The sequence below is a fragment of the Apium graveolens genome, chromosome 3, assembly GCF_009905375.1.
Source record: "Apium graveolens cultivar Ventura chromosome 3, ASM990537v1, whole genome shotgun sequence".
NCBI classification, from domain to species: domain Eukaryota; kingdom Viridiplantae; phylum Streptophyta; class Magnoliopsida; order Apiales; family Apiaceae; genus Apium; species Apium graveolens.
In genome coordinates this window covers 179,908,814-179,929,249 of record NC_133649.1, presented here as the reverse complement: position 1 = coordinate 179,929,249, position 20,436 = coordinate 179,908,814, and the positions used below count along the sequence as shown (strand labels likewise).

General features: G+C 35.0%; 1 protein-coding gene across 3 annotated transcripts; it reads right to left on the bottom strand.

Moving 5' to 3' along the window:
• Nucleotides 1-14,683: 14,683 nt before the first annotated feature.
• LOC141712956 (uncharacterized) lies at nt 14,684-19,780 on the bottom strand. 3 transcript variants are annotated; one of them, XM_074516090.1, is made up of 6 exons: nt 19,507-19,780; nt 17,725-18,957; nt 17,377-17,601; nt 16,612-16,692; nt 15,578-16,060; nt 14,684-15,032 (listed from the first exon to the last, which is right to left on the bottom strand). In XM_074516090.1, the coding sequence occupies exons 2-6, from the start codon at nt 18,922-18,924 to the stop codon at nt 14,976-14,978; spliced, it is 2,046 nt and encodes a 681-aa protein (XP_074372191.1). In that variant the 5' UTR covers nt 18,925-18,957; nt 19,507-19,780; the 3' UTR covers nt 14,684-14,975. The 3 variants fall into 3 exon arrangements, with proteins under 3 accessions (XP_074372191.1, XP_074372193.1, XP_074372192.1); XM_074516092.1 differs by having other exon boundaries at nt 15,765-16,060; XM_074516091.1 differs by having other exon boundaries at nt 17,725-18,954.
• Between the last annotated feature and the right edge of the window lie 656 nt (nt 19,781-20,436).

The following is a 20,436-nucleotide window of genomic DNA, read 5'->3' as shown; positions in this document are numbered from 1 at the left end:
ACCCAATATCAGAACTAGTGAGAAAGTCCTGAATGAAATGAAGTTCAGAGGGTGCCTCTGTAGTGTTTAGTATCACAGAGAAGTTATTAGGAACAAACTTTGCTCCATCAAAGAGAATGTCCTTGGGTGCCATTATGTTTGGAAAGAAATCGGTAACCTGTAATGTGTTTGAGAAAATGCCTCTTAAAAGAAAATCGTCAGTAGATGAGAGAGTTGAAAAGTAAAGAGAGAGATAAAATATAAAGGTAAATAAAAGATTTGACAATCTTTGCTCTCTTTTACTTATACACAAAAAGTAACCGTTGAGGACACATGGCAGACATGCATTTAAAAGTAGTGGTAAATACCTTGACACCTGTTATACATAGAGAAGGAAAAAAGTAATGGGCACGGTAAATAAGGAATAATTACCACCCACTTGCAGTTTTTCAAGGAAAAACCGTTCCACTTACCTAGATTCCATTAATCAAGGTGAATCAGTTTTAATTTAAAATTGAAACTGTTCCCACTAATTCAAATATTTTACTCTGCAATATCAATATTCTGAAAAAAACTGTGTGTGAGAATGAGTAAAATCAATCAGTTAAGTAAGTACTGATAAAACATTATCAGAACTTAAAGTCAGACACAATTTATACGATCATCAGAATATTTATCAGGATTTATCAATGCGTATCAAAATTTCTCAGAGACAAGATCATAAGACAAAAACAAATTCCATTAATATATCAAAATAATACATTGATGAAATTGAAATTACATCAGAACTTTTACAATCTTGTCCTAAGCTTCTATATCTAACATCAACAGCCTTAGTCCTAGCTAAGAAGCCTGAAAAAGCTGAGGATGAAGAAGAACAGGAAGAAGACGAGATTAAGTCATCTTCCTCTTCCTATCTTCGACAAACAAGATAGCGAGTCGAATGATTCGCTCTTGCTGACGGATAGCTTCCCGCCTTTCCTCCTCCAATCGATCAAGATGAAGCTGGTAGTCCATCTCGAAGAACAGAAGTCGGTTCAGCACCGCCTGTGGGACAGAGCCCCATATCTCTTCAGGAATGGCAGTTACATGCCACTCCTGCTGCCAGTCGGCGCAGCTTAGCTCCATATGAAAATTTTGGTAATTCAAAAACATGTTGAATCGGACCATGATGTGTTTGAAAAAGAATATGAAGTTAAGATTGTGAGAAAAATTGATGGAAAGGCTAATGTGAAGTGGCTGTTTATATAGGCAAGAGAATGCCAGGAGACGCGAAGATATTTAATGCTGACAGATAGAGTTAAGTCTACCTCGTCTCCCTAGACTTGAAAAAGAATAACAGTCATTTGAAAAGGAATGTGCACATGTAACAAGAGTGAACTGTTCAAGGACGAGTGCCATTAGTCCTAACCATAGACTATTAATCTTCCACTTCAACATATTCTAAATTAATCTGAGACTGTTACCAAATTTTACTCACAGATAAGTCAAGTAAAGGGTTAGACTGAAAAATCAGAACTTAGACCTATACCAGAACTTAACAGTCATCAGAACATAATGTCTTAACTCGAACAAGGAATATCTATCTTAGTAAGTTTTCATACAAGTTCTGAGTTATAGTCTTCAGAACTTAATCATCAGAACATATAACTAGAACGTGTCCTCAGAATTTGTGCAAGGTGATACAGTGACTGTTTGTCTAAAAGAACATAGACCACCACAAAAATTTCATCATTCATATGGAGTGATTTGTGTGTGCATTAAGCTAAATAACTAATAAAGAGTAAAGTCTGATTTACTTCAGTACATCTTAGAAATAAGTCATAATTAAAATTTTTCTAAAGAGCTGTCATTATCCTGAAACCTACTGATAAATGAGTTCATGCATGAGTCCACCTCAACTGTTTTTGTGCTAATTTTATGCATCTTTTTAAATTCTATTTTACAGTGGCTTCTCAGTGTAAGTGAGTTACGACTTTTTATCAGAATTTATGCTATTATCAGAGTATTTCTCCAGTAATCATAGAGTGTGAAAAGTCACCAAGAAAATATTTTGCTTTTCTAATGCATATTTACTTAATACCAGCTATGCACTTGGGTCGTCCCATTCACATTTTTACTCTAGATCTCAAAGGAGTACCTGATATTATTCTTTGATTCTTTTTCTTCTTCTTTTGATAAGTGAGGTTTATCAGCACTTAGTACATTTTGCAGTTTTACTAGAATCAGAACTTAAACAGATGAGTAGCATTATTCTAATTTGGGACTTAGTAATAAGATGAATAAAGTAAACTAAACTAAGCTCAAGTATCAGAATTTGCTTGTGTCATAAGATTTCCACAGAAATAATTACTTCTTTCATGGGATCATTTGTTTATTGAAGACTAGTAGGTCAGTATCTAGCACAATTATCCTCATAGGATTGAATGATTACTTAAACAGATATATCACTTATTAGAGTTAAGAGATATATATCAGACAACAGTCAGTACTTAAAAACATTTATCAATTAAGCACAGAATACACAAAGAGATTAATTCTGTAAATACTGATCATAAAGTCTGATAACATAGAACAAGTTTAAGCAGATTTAGAGAAAGAACCTGAAATCATTCCAAGTTCATTTACCAATCTTGTAAAGGTAGCTTCACACAGTGGTTTTGTGAAGATATCTGCTACTTGTTGATCTGTGGGAACAAAATGCAATTCCACTGTACCTTCATCCACATGTTCCCTGATGAAATGGTACCTGATGCTGATGTGCTTTGTCATAGAGTGTTGAACTGGATTACCTGTCATAGCAATAGCACTTTGATTATCACAGTAAATAGGGATTTTGAAATATGTTAACCCATAATCCAGTAACTGATTCTTCATCCAAAGAATCTGTGCACAGCAGCTTCCTGCAGCAATATACTCTGCTTCTGCAGTTGATGTGGAAATTGACTTTTGTTTCTTGCTATACCAAGAAACCAATCTGCCTCCAAGAAATTGGCAGCTTCCACTTGTGTTTTTCCTGTCAATTTTGTAACCTGCAAAATCTGCATCTGAGTAACCTATTAATTTAAAATCTGATTCTCTAGGATACCATAATCCTAGATCAGCTGTTCCTTTAAGATACTTAAAGATTCTTTTTACAGCTGTTAAGTGAGGTTCTCTTGGATCTGCTTGAAATCTTGCACAAAGACAGGTAGCAAACATGATATCTGGTCTACTAGCAGTTAGATAGAGAAGTGAGCCAATCATACCTCTGTAATCAGTAATATCTACTGAATTACCAGTATCCTTATCCAGTTTTGTTGCAGTGGCCATGGGAGTGGATGCACTTGAACAGTCTTGCATTCCAAATTTCTTCAGCAAGTTTCTGGTGTACTTAGATTGACAAATAAAAGTGCCTTCTTCACTCTGCTTGACTAGAAAGCCCAGAAAATAACTAAGTTCTCCCATCATACTCATCTGATATCTTGACTGCATTAGTTTGGCAAACTTTTTGCAAAGTTTGTCATTTGGAGACCCAAAGATGATATCATCAACATAAATCTGGACCAAAAGTAAGTCCTTGCCATGGTTGAGATAGAACAGTGTTTTGTCAATAGTTCCTCTGTTGAATCCACTTTCCAGAAGAAACTGAGCTAAAGTCTCATACCATGCTCTAGGAGCTTGCTTAAGTCCATAAAGTGCTTTATCAAGCCTGTAGACATAATCTGGATGTTTGGAATCTACAAAGCCTGGAGGTTGTTCAACATATACTTCCTCCTCCAATTCTCCATTGAGAAAAGCACTTTTCACATCCATTTGAAAGACAGTAAACTTTTTGTGAGTAGCATAAGCCATGAATATCCTTATGGCTTCTAACCTAGCAACTGGCGCAAATATTTCATCATAGTCAATTCCCTCCTGTTGAGAATATCCTTTTGCAACCAGCCTTGCCTTGTTCCTTACAATTATGCCATCACTATCAGTTTTGTTTCTGAATACCCATTTTGTACCAACAACAGATCTATTCTTAGGTCTTGGCACTAAGGTCCAGACTTTGTTTCTTTCAAATTCATTCAACTCTTCCTGCATTGCTTGCACCCAATCAGCATCTTGAAGAGCTTCTTCCACTTTCTTTGGCTCATACTGAGAGAGAAAAGAATTGTAAAGACATTCATTCAAAGTACCTGTTCTAGTTCTGACACCTGCATCAGGATTTCCAATTATCAAATCAGGTGTATGTGATTTTGTCCACTTCCTTGAAGATGGAAGGTTTTCTCTAGAACTGGATGCTCCCCCATGATTCATGCTGTCTTCGTTTTCATTTTCTGATGCTCCCCCTGAAACTATGCTCTCTGAGTTGGATCCTTCAGCATTTAGATTTTCAGCACTGTCAGTACTTGGCTTATCAGAACTTGACGAATCAGAACTTGAAGAGCCAGATGTATGTTCTGATGCTTCTTGAGATGTGATAATATCTTGAGTATGCTCCCCCTGCATTGGTGCATCTTCCTTTGACGTAGTCACCACAGTTTCAATAACATCAGAGTTTAATCCATCAGAGTTTACAGTATCAGGACTTAGACTGTCAGGACTTAAGGTATCAGAATATGAATCTTCATTTTCAAATCTCAGCTGATCATGATCAATGCAATCTTCAAGTCCAGTGATCTTCTTGCAATCAAAAGAGACATTGATAGATTCCATGACCACTTTTGTTCTCAAATTATAGACTCTGAAGGCTTTTGTGGAAAGTGGATATCCAACAAAGATTCCCTCATCAGCTTTTAGATCAAACTTGGATAGCTGTTCAGGATGAGTCTTGAGAACAAAATACTTACATCCAAATACATGAAAGTATTTCAGATTTGGCTTCTTGTTCTTCACCATCTCATATGGTGTTTTTCCATGCTTGTTAATGAGTGTTGCATTTTGAGTAAAACAAGTAGTCTGCACAGCTTCAGCCCAGAAATAGGTTGGAAGCTTTGCTTCTTCAAGCATTGTTCGTGCAGCTTCAATGAGAGTTCTATTCTTCCTTTCAACAACTCCATTTTGCTGTGGAGTTCCAGGAGCAGAAAATTCCTGCTTTATTCCATGATTTTTGCAGAACTCTTCCATTATCAGATTCTTGAATTCAGTGCCATTATCACTCCTCAAAATTTTCACAGAATCTTTGATCAATTTATCCAGATGTTTGACATGATCAATCAGGATAGATGCAGTTTCATTTTTTGTGTGCAAGAAATACACCCATGTGTATCTGGTGAACTCATCTACTATGACCAACGCATATTTCTTCTTTGCAATAGACATGACATTCACTGGACCAAATAGATCAACATGAAGTAGATAATAAGGCTCAAGAATTGATGATTCAGTCTTGCTCTTGAATGAAGATTTTCTTTGTTTGGCCTTCTGACATGAGTCATAAAAGACCATCAGGAGCAAACACTGATTTTGGTAGTCCTCTCACAAGATCTTTCTTGATCAGTTCATTTATCTTGTTGAAGTTTAAATGAGAGAGTTTCTTGTGCCAATTCCAGCTTTCTTCAATTGAGGCTCTACTCACTAAACAGATTGCAGAACCATCAGAACTTGTTGAAAGCTTAGCTTCATAAATGTTACCACGCCTGAATCCCTTCAGAACAACTTTTCCTTTAGATTTACTAACTATTTCACAATGTTCTGCAAAGAAATCAACATGATAACCTCTGTCACAGATTTGACTTATACTCAGTAAGTTGTGTTTAAGTCCTGAGACCAGAGCTACATCTTTAATGATGACATTCCCAAGACTGATATTGCCATATCCCAAAGTTTTTCCAATGTTGCCATCTCCATAAGAAACACTTGGGCCAGCTTTCTCCACAAAGTCTGATAGCAGGGCCTTATTTCCAGTCATATGTCCTGAACATCCACTGTCCAGAACTAAAATATTTTTCCTGTTGCCCTGCAATCAAAAAGACCACTAATTATTAGTTTTAAGGACCCAGACTTGCTTGGATCCTTTGGCCTTTTTAGGTTTGTTAACATTTGCAGCGGATTTAGTATCAGATTTTATGTTAACAGTTTTCCTTTGGTACAGTCTTTGCTGCTTCACCTGCAACTACAACAGCGAGCTTGGTAGGTTTGTGAGGCCCTTCCTTGATTCTATCAAGATATTCTGGATCTGTTGCTTCCAGAAACATGGTCATCCTTACCTTCCATATGGGATATTCAGATGGTCTCAATATGGGAACTCTGATAGTCTCATATCGACTCTGAATTGATGTCTTTGATGATTCCTCAGTTTTGGTAGGCTTAGTTGGAGTTTCTGTGTCAGACATGATTGTGTTTGGATCTTTAACTGTATGTATGTTAACAGAAGGCTCTGATACCACTTGTTAGGTCACACTTTCACTGTAGAGGGGGTGAATACAGTGTTTATTACAATCAAATCAAACTTCAAGAACTTATGTAACAGAAAACAAACTTTATTGAAACAATAAACTCTGTTACAATCTGGAACTGTTATCTCTCAGTGATGAACAAAATATCACGAGAGCTGCTAGGGTTACAGTAAATAATATTCTCGATAATGATAACACTTATAGTGTAAACCCTATGTCTGTGTTTATATATTACACAGTTACAAGATAATCGCTAATTGATATGGAATATAATTCTGCTTCCCAATATATATCAATCAGATATCTTTTCTTCCAAGTATTCCATTCTTTACGGAATTCCTTCTTCATGCATATCTCTTCTTATGTTTATCTTGATCTTCTTAACTTTAATCAGCTACTGTCCTTATCTGATCGTCCTTCAGCACTTAAGTTCTGATATCTATCTCCTGATGCTTATCTCCTGATAACATAAGTACTGATATCCCTTAAGTCCTGACGTCCAGTATAAGTACTGATCAGTTAAGTACTGATTTGTCCTGTTCAAATAAGATCTGAAATCTAAACATAAAACATATTAGCCATGACATTATCAAATATATCTAACATATACGAATAAATAAAACCAAGTACAAACAAGAGCATAGGTTCAGCAATACAAGAAATAAGCATCCAAGTTACAACTCAAAACAAAGATTCACAAGAATAAACTAGATCGTCTTCGCCTTTGTTGAATTGTGCTAAAGGTCTCTTGTCGTCTTCTCCTTGCGCTCTGGTCCGTCTCTGACTTGATATCTATTAAAAACGGCCTAATATAAATATATATAGCAGCCCTCAACAATCTGGAAGCCTTCCCTTTAGAATTGTAGTAGAAACAGGATTCTGAAATTCGGCATCGGCGCGGCCGCGCGCTATCACAGCGCGGGTGCGCTATCACGACGCGGGCGCGCTGTATTTCTGGAACCCCGGCGCGGCTGCGCGCGCTATCACAGCGCGGGCGCGCCGTCCTTCTGGGAAAAATTCAGATTTCTTCTTAAATCTTGCTACTTCGAGCCGACTTTCCACAAACTTTTATTGCAACACCACTTGGACACCAAATTAGCACCAAAAAAATGCTAATTTACCTGATTACCTGAAAAATGCCTGGAATGCAAAAATACTAGAAAACACATTAAAACACATAACAACTTGAGTACAAATGCATCAATTTAAAGCTTATTAGAGCATAATAAAGTGTCATAAATGCCACTCAACAGACGCTCATAAGACGAATACGCACAACCAATACTAGGATATCATATAATCACCACATACTAAGACATCAAACAATTTAACTAAAGAAATCCATAAATAAATCCGCTAGAATCCCATGATAACGATTAGCCCATAATCGGGCTCATCATCAACGTGGGTTCCGATGAAAACATAATATAATAAACGGATACTTTATAACAAATAAATAAAACCAAGTACGAAACAAGAGTAAGGTTCACAAGTAAAAAAACTAGCATCCAAATACAACTCAAAACAAAATTTCACAAGTAAAAATAAGATCTTCTTCGTCTTCGTTGAATCGTGCTAATACGGTCTTCTCACGGCTCTCCTCGATATATCTCTGGCTTGATATATCTTGATATCTTATTATAAACGACCTAATGATGTTTATATAGCAACCCCATGCAACGTAGAATTCTTTCTCTCAGAAACCAAGTAGAAACAGGAATCTGTCATCCCGACATGGCGCGGCCGCGCGCTTGATCAGCGGGGGCGCGCTGGCTTTCTGTAATTCGGGCGCGGCCGCGTGCTTGATCAGCGCGGGTGTGCTGGGCTTCTGCCAGAAATTATTTTCTCCATTTTTCTTGCAGCTTCGAGCCGGCTTTCAACGAACTTTTATTCCAACACCACCTTGACACCAAATTAGCACCGAAACAATGCTAATTTACCTGATTACCTAGATAATTCCTGAAATGCAAAAACACTCGAAAATACGTTAAAACACTTAACGACTTGAGCACAAATGCATCAATTCGAAGCTTATTAGAGCATAATAAAGTGTCATAAATGCCACTCAACAATTACAAATGTACTCTCTCGAAAGGATGAACAAATATCCTTGAGAGATGCTAGGTTATGCGAAAGATATAACAATATCGCAATACTTATAGCATGAACCTAATATGTGCTTTATATAGAGCACAACTATACAATATATAAGGAATCATATTCTATCAACAACAAGAAAACCTATACAATTGCTTCTGAGATAATCCTTCACCGCCTTGAGTTCTTGTTTCCTTTTCCTTATTGAAGATCAACTGATGTGATAAATACTGATTTCATCATCTCTTGACATCATCATCTGTCGATATCCTTATCCGTCGATTATCATCATCCGTTGATGTAAGTTCTGATATGAATTTCTCATAGTTTCTGCTTGATATCATCAATTGCTCCTAACACGAGGGGTGAGAAGAGTTGTGTTAGAAGAGGAGAAAAAAGATCTTGTTTTTAGTGTTATTAATGTTCTTGCTATAAAATCCAGGCTATATATGTCTTGCTTGCTCTGTAATAGGTTGAATACACAAAAAGGAAGAAACATTGTAGAAATTTAGCATCTCTTGTTTGTTTTATGCCAACATAGGAGTATACTAGCTCGGCAAGTTTATGAGGCAGTACATGGACCTAACGCTCAAGTCCCTGCATTTTCACTTTGATCATGTTAATTCACAGAACCATAGAAGACTAGTGTAGATTGATTAAATAGTTCTTGTTTCTCATTTCCATGTACATGCAGATTTTTGACATTTATTTTCTGATTTTTTTTTACTCCCTCCGTCCTATATATTCTGATCACGTTTCATATGAACTCAAGGTAAGGTAAGACACATAGGGCCAACTAATTTGTTTTGCCTAATATATACTCCCTCCGTTCCATCTAATTGTATAAATTTTTTCAATGTTCGACACGTATTTTAAGGTAATTATAAAGTATATTTTCATAATTTATTTTTGAATTTTTCTTTTTTTATTAAACTTTAAACAACAAGTTTTTATTTAGAAGAAAAAAAATTTAAAAACTATTTACAGAACTATACTTTAAAAAAGTCTTAAAATACGTGTCGAGCTCCCGTCATCTGTCACCCAATGTATAAGGCTGTCAAAAAAATTCAAAAAATATGTCCGAAAAATTCGCATTCGTATCCAAAATAGAGCGGATATTATTCGTATCTGAAATAAAGCGGATATTATCCGTATCTAAATTCGACGATTGCGGATATAAATACGGATATAGGCATATTCGTATCAGATAATAACTGAATCCGAATAAATATATATATATATATAATATTTACATAATTTAAATTTAATTTTGTTAAATTTATAGTGCGTATATGTATATATGTAGATATGTATATACATATATATATATATATTAAATAATATGTTTGTATAAATTTAAGAATTGTAAAAATAGTACAGACATATATAAAAAAAATCATTTGAGTTCAAATAATTTGTATATAACAATTATATTAAAAAGATAAATAAAAAATAATTGTTTAAATGAATTAAAATATGATTAAATCACTTCAACTCTAATTTTAATTTTTAAAAATCAATTTTTAATTTTTACTATATATTTTTCAATTTTTTTAGAATATTTAATATAAAAGTAAAAAAATCTGATTGAAAATCAGTTTCGGATATTACTCGTATCCGGATAGTATAAATAACGCAGGTGCATTATAATTAATAACATTGTGATAAATTTGTAGTATAAATATAAAATATATGTGATAGCTGGTGTGTGTAATTAGGTGCACTATGTCCAAAGCCTCAACCAGGTAAAGGAAAAGAGGTAGGCGGAGAGACGAAATGAGGTGCCTGGTCTTAACTTGGGGTTGTACATTTATCAAACACTACACTTTCTCAGTTTCTATTTACTCAACTCCTTGCCAATTCCCAATTTGTTAACAACATATCTCATATTAGTATCTTAGCAAACTAACCAGAAACAGTGTTTCCGATGGGGAACGTGGAATGACGTAAGCTCATGACGTACTCATCACCACTTGCTCTTCACTTTATAATTTATGCATCTGCAAGTCGTTAACCAACATCTATCCCGCTATCCCCTCTCCCTTGTTGATGCTACCAGCCCAAACTTTACATAATTTGGCTCGATATAAATTTAGTGACAAATATTTACAAAGTAACCGTATTCTTAAAATTGATGAAATCGCTAAACAAAATTATTAATTTCATTTCAATCATTGGATCATTTAACAAAACAAAATGGAGATTGTACAGTAACATACATGTGTGCGTATACGGCGGCTGTATATCACAAGTACTCCTGTACACTAGTGTACTCGTAAATCAGCAGGAAGCTATTAATTACTAACAGATTTTCAGGACACAACAAAATATAAGAATTACTGTATCAGTTACTCCATCGTAATTCATAAAATATATGTTGTCAACATCAACAAATGATTATAGATCCAACTCCCTCCCTTGTTATCAGACTACAAAATATGAAATATTAAAAATAGTAAATGGATGCCAATGTAGAAATAGAAGTACAATTAATCTGGAGTAGATTGAGTGAGGCTCATGAGATAAGTTTAATCAAAACCAAAACCCCAAAATAAAAACGGCTAAATTCAAAAATCAGGTAAATAATTAAGGACAGTAAAGAGAAACAAAGGCAAACAGCACCACATAACATAAGGGATATTAGTGAGACTTGAGGGATCATAAACGAAGAGTGAGGTCAACATGGGACTCAGTATCATATTCATGACCTACAGCTTCAAGATGATGAGTAGTGACGACGTCGTTACCATGAAAGAAGAAAGGAGCAAGGGGAAAGGTGGTCTGATGAGGAGGAGCAGCTGAAGTAGTGGTGGTGGTGTAGCAGTGGAGGCATTGAGGTGGGCCTGATGGTGGTGGATATTGGTGGGCCCAGTAAACAGAATTAGCTGGAGGCATCATTGGGTTGTCTATCAAACCTTGTGGATAGTAACAGCAAGATGAAGGATCAACGGCAGCAGTAGCAGCTTTGACGACGTCGTTAGCAGCATTGGCTCTGCGAACAGCGGCTCTTTCACGTTTGTGAGCGTTCTGGTGGCCACCAAGAGCTTGAGATGTGTAGAACTTTCTGGGACAGTAGAGACACGAGAACATTCTCCCACTTGATGCTCCTGCCGCCTTCGAACACATCATTACTTTGGCCGCCTGCTTATTATGCTTCTCTTCATCTTGTGTCTTCCAGAAATCGTACATTCCACCTGACTCTTCCTCATTTTCATAATTATATTGCTCCATTAATAATTAATGAGAGAGAGAGAGAGAGAGAGAGTTAAAACATGGAAGCTGAGGAATGAGAAGGAAAAGATGTGAGCAAGTTTATCTGAATCTCATATATATAAGACTACTTGTTTGGATGATGGGGGTTTAAGAAGCGTTTCTTTTGTTTTTTTTTTTTATCTATATTGTTTGTTGTATATGTATGTATCATGTGTGTATATGTGCCCACTCCCAATATTGCATGCTCCTCACTCTGTCATTTTTATGACCAAATTGCCCCCCCCCCCCAATACCAAACCTTCTCCTTTGATTGTCTTAGAAAATTCAAATTCATTTTGTCCAATTAGCAATACCTTAATTATATTCATTAATCAAAATTATGAAAATCAGCATTATTGTCCTTGGGAGGCATAGAAAATACTACATGCATGAAGCTAGGTAGCTGCTTGTTCGAAATTTTAATAGTAGTTTCATATAGTCCATAGGGCATGGTAAAATCAACTGCTACAACCTGTTTATAAAAATATATCACAGTAAATTAGTAAAAAAATTATATATATAAACTAGGTGGGGTGAAAAAGAAATAGTGTAAATGTAATTGGTTATTAAATTATAACTCGTGGGCACAATGTGATGTGAAAACACATGATTCAACCCCTTTGATAATACTACTATTTGAGATATAAAATATACTAAATTTGATTAACAAACAGGAAAAGCCTCATTGTCCCATCAAATGACTAAATGTAACATTGTACTTCAGATTTTATATTATTATTATTAGTTCCCCTAAAATAGTACAAAACTATTTCAACTGCAGATAACTTATTAAATTATAAAAAAATGTTGAAGGGTAAGGTGTTATACACTAGACACTACACAGTACATATTCTTTTCAACAATACTCTACAACCAGAGTTGGTAGAAACAAAAAATGAGTAACCCCTGTAGAGTGTAGAGAGGTAGGGGGTGAAAAATAAATGAAAGGGGGCAGAAGTGTAAATACAAAAGTTGAAGAAAGAGAGGGGGGATTGATTTTATCTGACGTGGCGAAGAAAGGACATGAAGCGGTAACAATCAGCAAATTTATCGGGCTGCAGTAGTTGTTATGTGTCGGACATTCCCCATCTCTCTCTCAATCTCCCTCCCCCCCTCTCTCTACTCAGACAGAGGAGAAAGTGCATTGCATGATAGATGAGGGGGAGAGGTGCGCAAAAGGCGGAGAAGAGGACACGTCCATATATGGTAAAGAAAAGAGAGAAGTTAACCGACTGAACCAATCAACCAGGGGGAGTCTAAAATTTAATAATGCCAAAACAACGTTAACTATGTGATCCTTATAGTAGCTGCAGTAAGGCAGCCTCACCACTACTCATTAGTCATTACTCTCTCCAAACTGTAAAACTGCATTAGCATATTCATACAAACCTGCCACCACCACCCTCTCTCTTACTATGACAAGCCAGAGAGAGAGAGAGAGAGAGAGAGAGAGAGAGATTTGTTGTAGACTATCTAGTAGTAGAGTAGTAGTGACTATCTAGTAGTAGAGTAGTAGTGGTAGGATGATGAGTTGCAAATATGGTTAGGGTTTACACGGTTATGCATGTATGATGGGGTTGGGACAGAGTTAGATAGATGGGCCTGATTACACAACACAAAAAGGCAATGTTACACATCAAAACTCAGAATACTTTTGTCACAATATATATTTAATCTATCCTATTATTTATATTTTCTTATATTTTATATGTGTATGATAGGTTGACAACTTCTGAAACCCAATCTGGATCATCATGTTTACTTGATCTTCTTCATTCATTCAATCACTTATCACTAGAGATGAGGTGTACGTACAAACATAAATTACATGTAGATTACAGATAGCTAGGTAAGCTTTATTCTTTCTTGCTTTCCGCAATTAGGTTGTTGAGTTTGTTTCTATCATTCCTCTCAATTTTACTATTTAGGTCCTTGCACATTGTGATTGTCGTACTCTCTCTCTCTCCAATCTATACAAAATTATTTCATTTCCTCCGATATATCTTTTATCACCTTTCGACGGTAAAACCATATTGTCACTTTTTCTTAAAAAAAATTGGTTAAATGAAAAAATTACATGCTAATGTGGTTAGTAGAGCTAGCTAGATAAGTAATTCATTTGCCACCAGTTTATTTGCATTACTAAAAAGCTACATTACTTGCCTTTTTCCATATATACAAATTTATAGACGTTGTTGGGCTCATGATATTTCAATCAGTATTTTAAAATACGCATTAAACGGCTATCTAAGCGGTCTTTTATGTGGAATCAGATCATAAAGTACTTTGACTTTATATTAACTGGATAATTAAGCGTTTTTAAAGATTAAGCGGCCTTATAAATAAATTAAGCGGTTATTAAGCGAATTAAACGGTCATTAAGCGGTCAAAACCGATTTTGATTTGTCAAATTGTTAATTTTAAATATTAATATATAAAACAATGATCTTGATTAAAAAATTTTAAAATATATAATTTTTTTAAGAAAGATTTATGTTTATATTCTTGGTATTACATATATTATTATATTTAAAATTTTAAATAAATATTATTTATAGACCTGCTTAAAATTTCGGTTAAGCGTTCGCTTAACCGCTAGAAGGGAGGTATACGCTTAACCGCCTAGAAGGTCTTACCGCCGCTTGGGACCAATTTGTGCTATTTAGAATACTGATTTCAACACGGTTAACAGGATTGGAAATGATGTTCTAATGTATTTTTATATTGAAATCACATTCTCATTCATTCTCATTCTCGTTAATCGGGTTGAAATATCATGATTCAAACGACACGATAATATTTCCCCACATTGCTGAATGATGACCTTTAATATAAAACGGCATACCGAAAGAGGCATCAGATCTATATAGTAAAGAAACATAATTTGTTTACCTAGTTTGCTATGGAAAACTGGTTCTAAAATGCTGCAAGTTTTATGAAACGTAACATCAGTATCTAATTTCTGCAATACTTTAAATAATAAGAAATCATGAGAAAATGGTTTGATAGATGGCCCTTTCCATGTTGCAATATATAGAAGCAAGCCGCGAAAACTAGTATCTAATTTTCTGCATTGATCTAATTAAAAAAATGACCACAAACTGGTTTAATAGATGGCCATGTTACAACATATACAAGCATTCAGATTTGCTCGGCTGACAGAACTTTTTTTAAAAAAAAAAAAATATGGCTCATTTTCGTGTAGACCACTTTGAGATTGAATGACTTTTTAGAACTATGCTAGAAATCAATATACAACATCAAGCTCGATGATGCTGACTCTCAGCTGCTGATTTCAAAATATCTTGGATCCTCTGGAAAATGATATTCCACATTCATCTGCAATATGTAAACAACAAATCTTTAGTTACACAAATATGTTGAGTCACAGATATTAGGCAAGTTAAACATCCAGAACCCAAACTGAAAAAACAGAGGATAAAAAGAGATTTCATGACCAATTTAGAGGATGTCCAGTACAGTAACAGCGATTCTGGTATATATATATATATATATATATATATATATATCCTAATTAGACACCATAAGATTAAAGTTTAACTCTGATGTACTATTTTGGCACCCTGTCACAGTTCCTAGCAGGAGTTAAACTGCTACAAATTGTGAACTAGTTAACATACTACTACTTGTAAACTAGTAAAGCCAACTGTACTAATAAAAGCATACAAGGCACTCGAGAACTAAGGGATAGTGAGCATAAAATGCATAGCATGTTGACGATCATAGTGACATTAATAAGGAACTATAAATTCTCCAACAGGCAATTTCATGTGAGCATATATCACGACCAAGAAGAAACCTACACGTCACAAAGAACTAAGATGATTGAATGCAAGTGAAACTATGCAACCAAGACAACACACCTTTCCTTCATCAGCGTCAGAATGACGCTGAGGAAAAACCACTCTGAGATCATTGTACAGATAGATTTTCCTCTCCTTGTTATCTATATTACTTCTCGGATGCGATAGAAAATTAGATTTGTTTTTCTCAACTGATCTTGAACATTTTTTAGGAGAAGGGCATAGAAACCGGAGATGAAGAGCATACCGCAGTGCACCTACACTGCTAGGATTCCCGTTGACCTTTGAACAAACATGTGCAGATTTCTGGTCAAGTACATGACACTGATCCAACAAGTGAAAACTCTTTCCAACAGTCCTCTGATATATATCCGTATCGCTGCTGGTCCCAAATCCTTCACCAACTTTGCCAGCTTCATCCGATTTATGCCTCTCCGACACTTGCATATATTCATTCTTTATGTCGCAATTTTTCCGATGCTCTTTGTTCTGTGTAGATATAGGGCTACAAGTAGCCAGAGTCACCTTTTGGCGCAAGAATGTCTGATTCGATTTGAAGTACGAAAGATAAATAAGAACTAAAACACTAACCTGAAAATTCATCTTAAAAGAGTACAAAATTACTAATTTTAAATTCCTACCAGAAAAGTTTAGTATTAGTAGTGAAACAAGATCCTAATTTAAAAATTAAATAATGGCCTACACTGTCCTTCGAGTATTAGATTATTTTTTCTCAGTAAATTCAGTTAGTATGTCAATGGGTACTGTCAACACAGAAGTAGACGACATATATGTGGGTTGTCTATAAAGCTACAATTGATGCCTCTTTATCTGAAAGGTAGTACTTACAAGTAAAGGTGTGTACAAAAGAAAAATATGAGATACAGTTTCTCATTTTAAGAATTAGTATGCATCTTAACGAGTTTTAAATATTATTCACATCTAGAAGATGACTGAGCTGTTAGTAGGAGTACTAAAATAAGTATATTACACCGATCAAGTCAAAGAATTTGGTTAGTCTCACTCTCACCATACGAGTAATTTAATATTTACAAGTAATTCTGAAAAAGGTAGTTTACTGCTATTAAACACACCTTTGTACCAGCTGGCATGTCACTCAGGTCGTAACTGCAAAAGAAAGTATGAAGAGGCGTCTTTTCTGGATTGCTAAGAACCTACATAATAAAGCATACAATTTCAACGTAATTAGAACCATCACTCCATATAGACAATACATCAGTAAATCATAGAGCTGCAACTATGAGATCCAAAGACATTACTTTGACACTAAACACCAATTGGCTCTCGCACATACAATCCACCCTTGTGCAGGTAAATGAATATGAACAAAAATAATTATGTATCCTAAATCATCATAGAGATACATGTCTTGCAAAAAGGTAGAATTAAACTTTTAGGTCATAAAACTAAACATCTGGACAAAACCAGGCTCCAAGCATGTATTTCTATATTACTTCATTCAATGAATATAGGTAGCAAGCTCATACTCTGAAAAAAGGTTAGACAGTTCAAAAACTGCCAATTGTAGATATAAATATCTCAAAGAAACAATAAAAAGAACCCTTCAGCGAAGTTGAGGACAAGGCAGAGTGGCAGACTATAGCCTGGTGTCATTTTGGCTTCTACAGGCTGAAGGCAGAAAATTTTAAAAAAATGAAGTATAGTTCGGAAAAGGGTACTCAATAAGCACATTAAAACAGGCTGCAGCAATGGTAAAAACAACAGAGATAGGATTGCAATTGCATTTAAGTTGTGCTATGATCAATTTGTTTAACACTACATTTAGTAAGCCTTTATAATTACTCTATCATTAGTTTGAATAGTGGAAGAATCAGTACCAGCTGTATCCGCCCTTTCACTGGAATACGCAAACGACTCCTTATATTACGTGAGTTTCCACCACTGCACTTTGTTGATGGCAAATTTCCTGCAAGATCTATAGATGCATAGTACAGTAAGTAGTTATCTCCATCAACACTGGTTACTGAAAAAGGAAGCTTTTGTGATTTTGGTGAAAAATTTCCTCCACTTATGCTTAGTACAGCAAGAAAGCCATCAATTGTCTGCGTACAAAGATAAGAAGATATGCATAAGAATTGAACCTCATGATGGACATCTCAAGACAGAACTGAAACTTAAAATTATTTAAAATGAACCTCCCTTTATAGTGTAGAAAAGAAGTTTACCTGAGTAAAATTTCCAAGCAGTCGGCCAGACAAAAGAGACTCCTCAAATGAACCAACCAATGACCTTCTAACAGAACCAACCAATGACCTTCTAACAGGAAGCCCCTTAAAATTTCTACCCAACTTTGTGCAAAAGGGAAAGCCTGAAATATCTCGACTGAAAGGCCAACTCTTTCCAAATTTACTTTCAGAGGAAGTAGACTGTATATTGTCATGCAGAAAAGCTATATCTTCGAAAGATTTGCTTTCCATTCTTAAATTCTCCTCCTCTTCAGTCGGAAAGATGACGCCTGTAGAATTTTTAAGGGAATCTCCCGTGTCTTTAAAAGTAAAGTAATCACGTCTATACTCTTTTCCTTCTTTCCTGTATCCTCCTTTGGCTTTAATCTTAGCAGCCGATCTAGGACCAAGAGGAGATAAAGAGAGAGGAATAGAGGTGACCTTCTCTCCAGATACTAAGATTGCACTTCTTCGGGGTCTTATTGTACACGAGTCACCCAAGATATCAAGACCAGGTGATGAACACCAAGCATGAGATAATAATTCCTTTTGATCTAATAATGGGCCATCAGTGAAACAAACAGAGGCTTCCCTGTCGCAATCATATGCCAAATCATTATGTGCTATGCAGTTAGACACGGAACACTCTGGTGAAATAAAAGTTCTCTCGCTCCCAATATTAGCTTTCTTAAAATCTTGACCAGTGAGTCTACCATAACTACTACTATTGTTTTGTGAATCGCTTCGAAAATTGCTACAACCAATATTTATAGAAGCACCACTAAATTGGTCTGGGAAAATCCTACTACTTAGTGGTGACAGCATTCGCTTCCTCGCAAGTGATCCACTCGATTCAGATTCACCAAGAGTAATACCATCGGTAGACGAAGGAGTACAATCAACTACAGTTTGATCATTACGAGTTGAAGAATTTGTCATACTAGGTTTGAAACCCAAAATCCTAGAAAATGGAATCGGACTTCTTTCCCTCACTGGAGCTAATGAATTATGTTCCACTGAGGTACATTTATTAAGTTCTCCTAATGAACTGCATATGACATTCCCACTACTTGGTCTCACACATCCAGTATCCAAACCACTGGTGCTCATATCAGCAAAACCGGGTGGACTTTGCACTAACGTACTCAATGACACCGGAACCTCAGAAGGCTCGCTATAAGATACTTGTGGCAATCCCATTGCTTAGCTTTCCTAGAATAGAGTTGAGGTCTTCTAAACAAAACATAAAAATACTTCCATTAGATCATTCTTATAAGTAACCAATCAATCAATAAAAAATAACAATAGTGTAGCCCGAATCCATAAAGGTTCGAACACAACTAGATCATTTTATATAAAAAATTCCAACATTCACCGTAACCTTCAAGTCTCAATAAATCACAACCACAACCGGGTAGAACAATGCATCAGACACACAATTCAGCTGATTCACCAATACCAAAAACTCCACAACTAAAACTAATTGCTTTCGAAACAAGCACATAGATTGCCTGAAAACTGAATTATCTAGTATAGTCAGAACACAATAAAGAATACTAAACTCACATTCTTGAATCAAAACAAGTCACAGCAATACAAATTCAAACATAGAAGATACTTATAATACACAATACATAGAAGAGTTAAAGTCTAGAAATCAAACACACAGTAACAACTATTTAGCAAAGCTTACAGTTGAAGTATAACAGAATCAAAAGGCAAAAGAGAATAAATAAATACAAATTAAAGTTAAGAACAAAAGGGAGAGGGATTAGAACGGACCAAGTATAAGGGGTTTGATGAATGAATCTGATCTGTGATCATTGGTTTGTGCACAATGTATTTGTTATTAATCAATTTTACTACATTCGATCACTTTTGTATTTATATGTATCGATTGAATTATGGAATTAAAATTAAAGGGTAAATATTAAGGAAATGAAAAATGGGGTTTTTGATTTTTTCTTGTTTTCTACTAAGTTTGTCAATGATGATTTTGCTGGGGGCGATGCTGCTCATCCTCTTTTTGCTGCCAACAGTTTTCTATTTCTTTTTTTTGTTATCCCTTTTACCATTCATATATATCGTGTAGATTATGCAATTGCTATGTATTTTCAGTTGTTTGAGAAAAATTTGCGCCTATTGTATTTATTTCCTTTTTTTTTTGAAAATTGTATTTATTTCTTGTCACGCATATTACAATATTAAAAACGATGATAATAAATATCAAATACAGGATCAAAGAAATGATATTTTATATTAAATCATATAAAAAAAATCAAAGAGTATTTTCTATTTCAGTACTAGCGCACACTTATATTCTGTAATTAAAATATTATGTATATAGAAATGCTATATACCCAAAAATATTTCCCAAAATCATTCCAAAATGACACGTGACATGTTTTGATTGATTATCATGCAAATAATAAGATTATCCTCATATATTCACATAAATCTAATCAATTAAAATAGCTCACTCACACATCATCAATACCACATCATTTTAAACCTATTTTTGTACTCAATTTTGGGTCATTAGCACTACTCTCGTGTAAAATGTTGGACATCAATTTATTTTATGAATCATTTTATATAAATATCATTATTCAAATTAAAAATTTGCAAATATTATCCACACCATCTGTTGTATTAAACCTAAATATATATATATATATAATATTTGTTAAAAAATATAGAATATTGTTGGAG

Coding starts and splice junctions, on each gene's coding strand:
- LOC141712956 (XM_074516090.1), bottom strand. CDS start 18,924: ATGGGATTGCCACAAGTATCTTATAGCGAGCCTTCTGAGGTTCCGGTG. Junction 17,602..17,724: donor TGCTTGGAAATTTTACTCAG/GTAAACTTCTTT, acceptor CTTTGTACGCAG/ACAATTGATGGCTTTCTTGC. Junction 16,693..17,376: donor TGAAAGGGCGGATACAGCTG/GTACTGATTCTT, acceptor TTTATTATGTAG/GTTCTTAGCAATCCAGAAAA.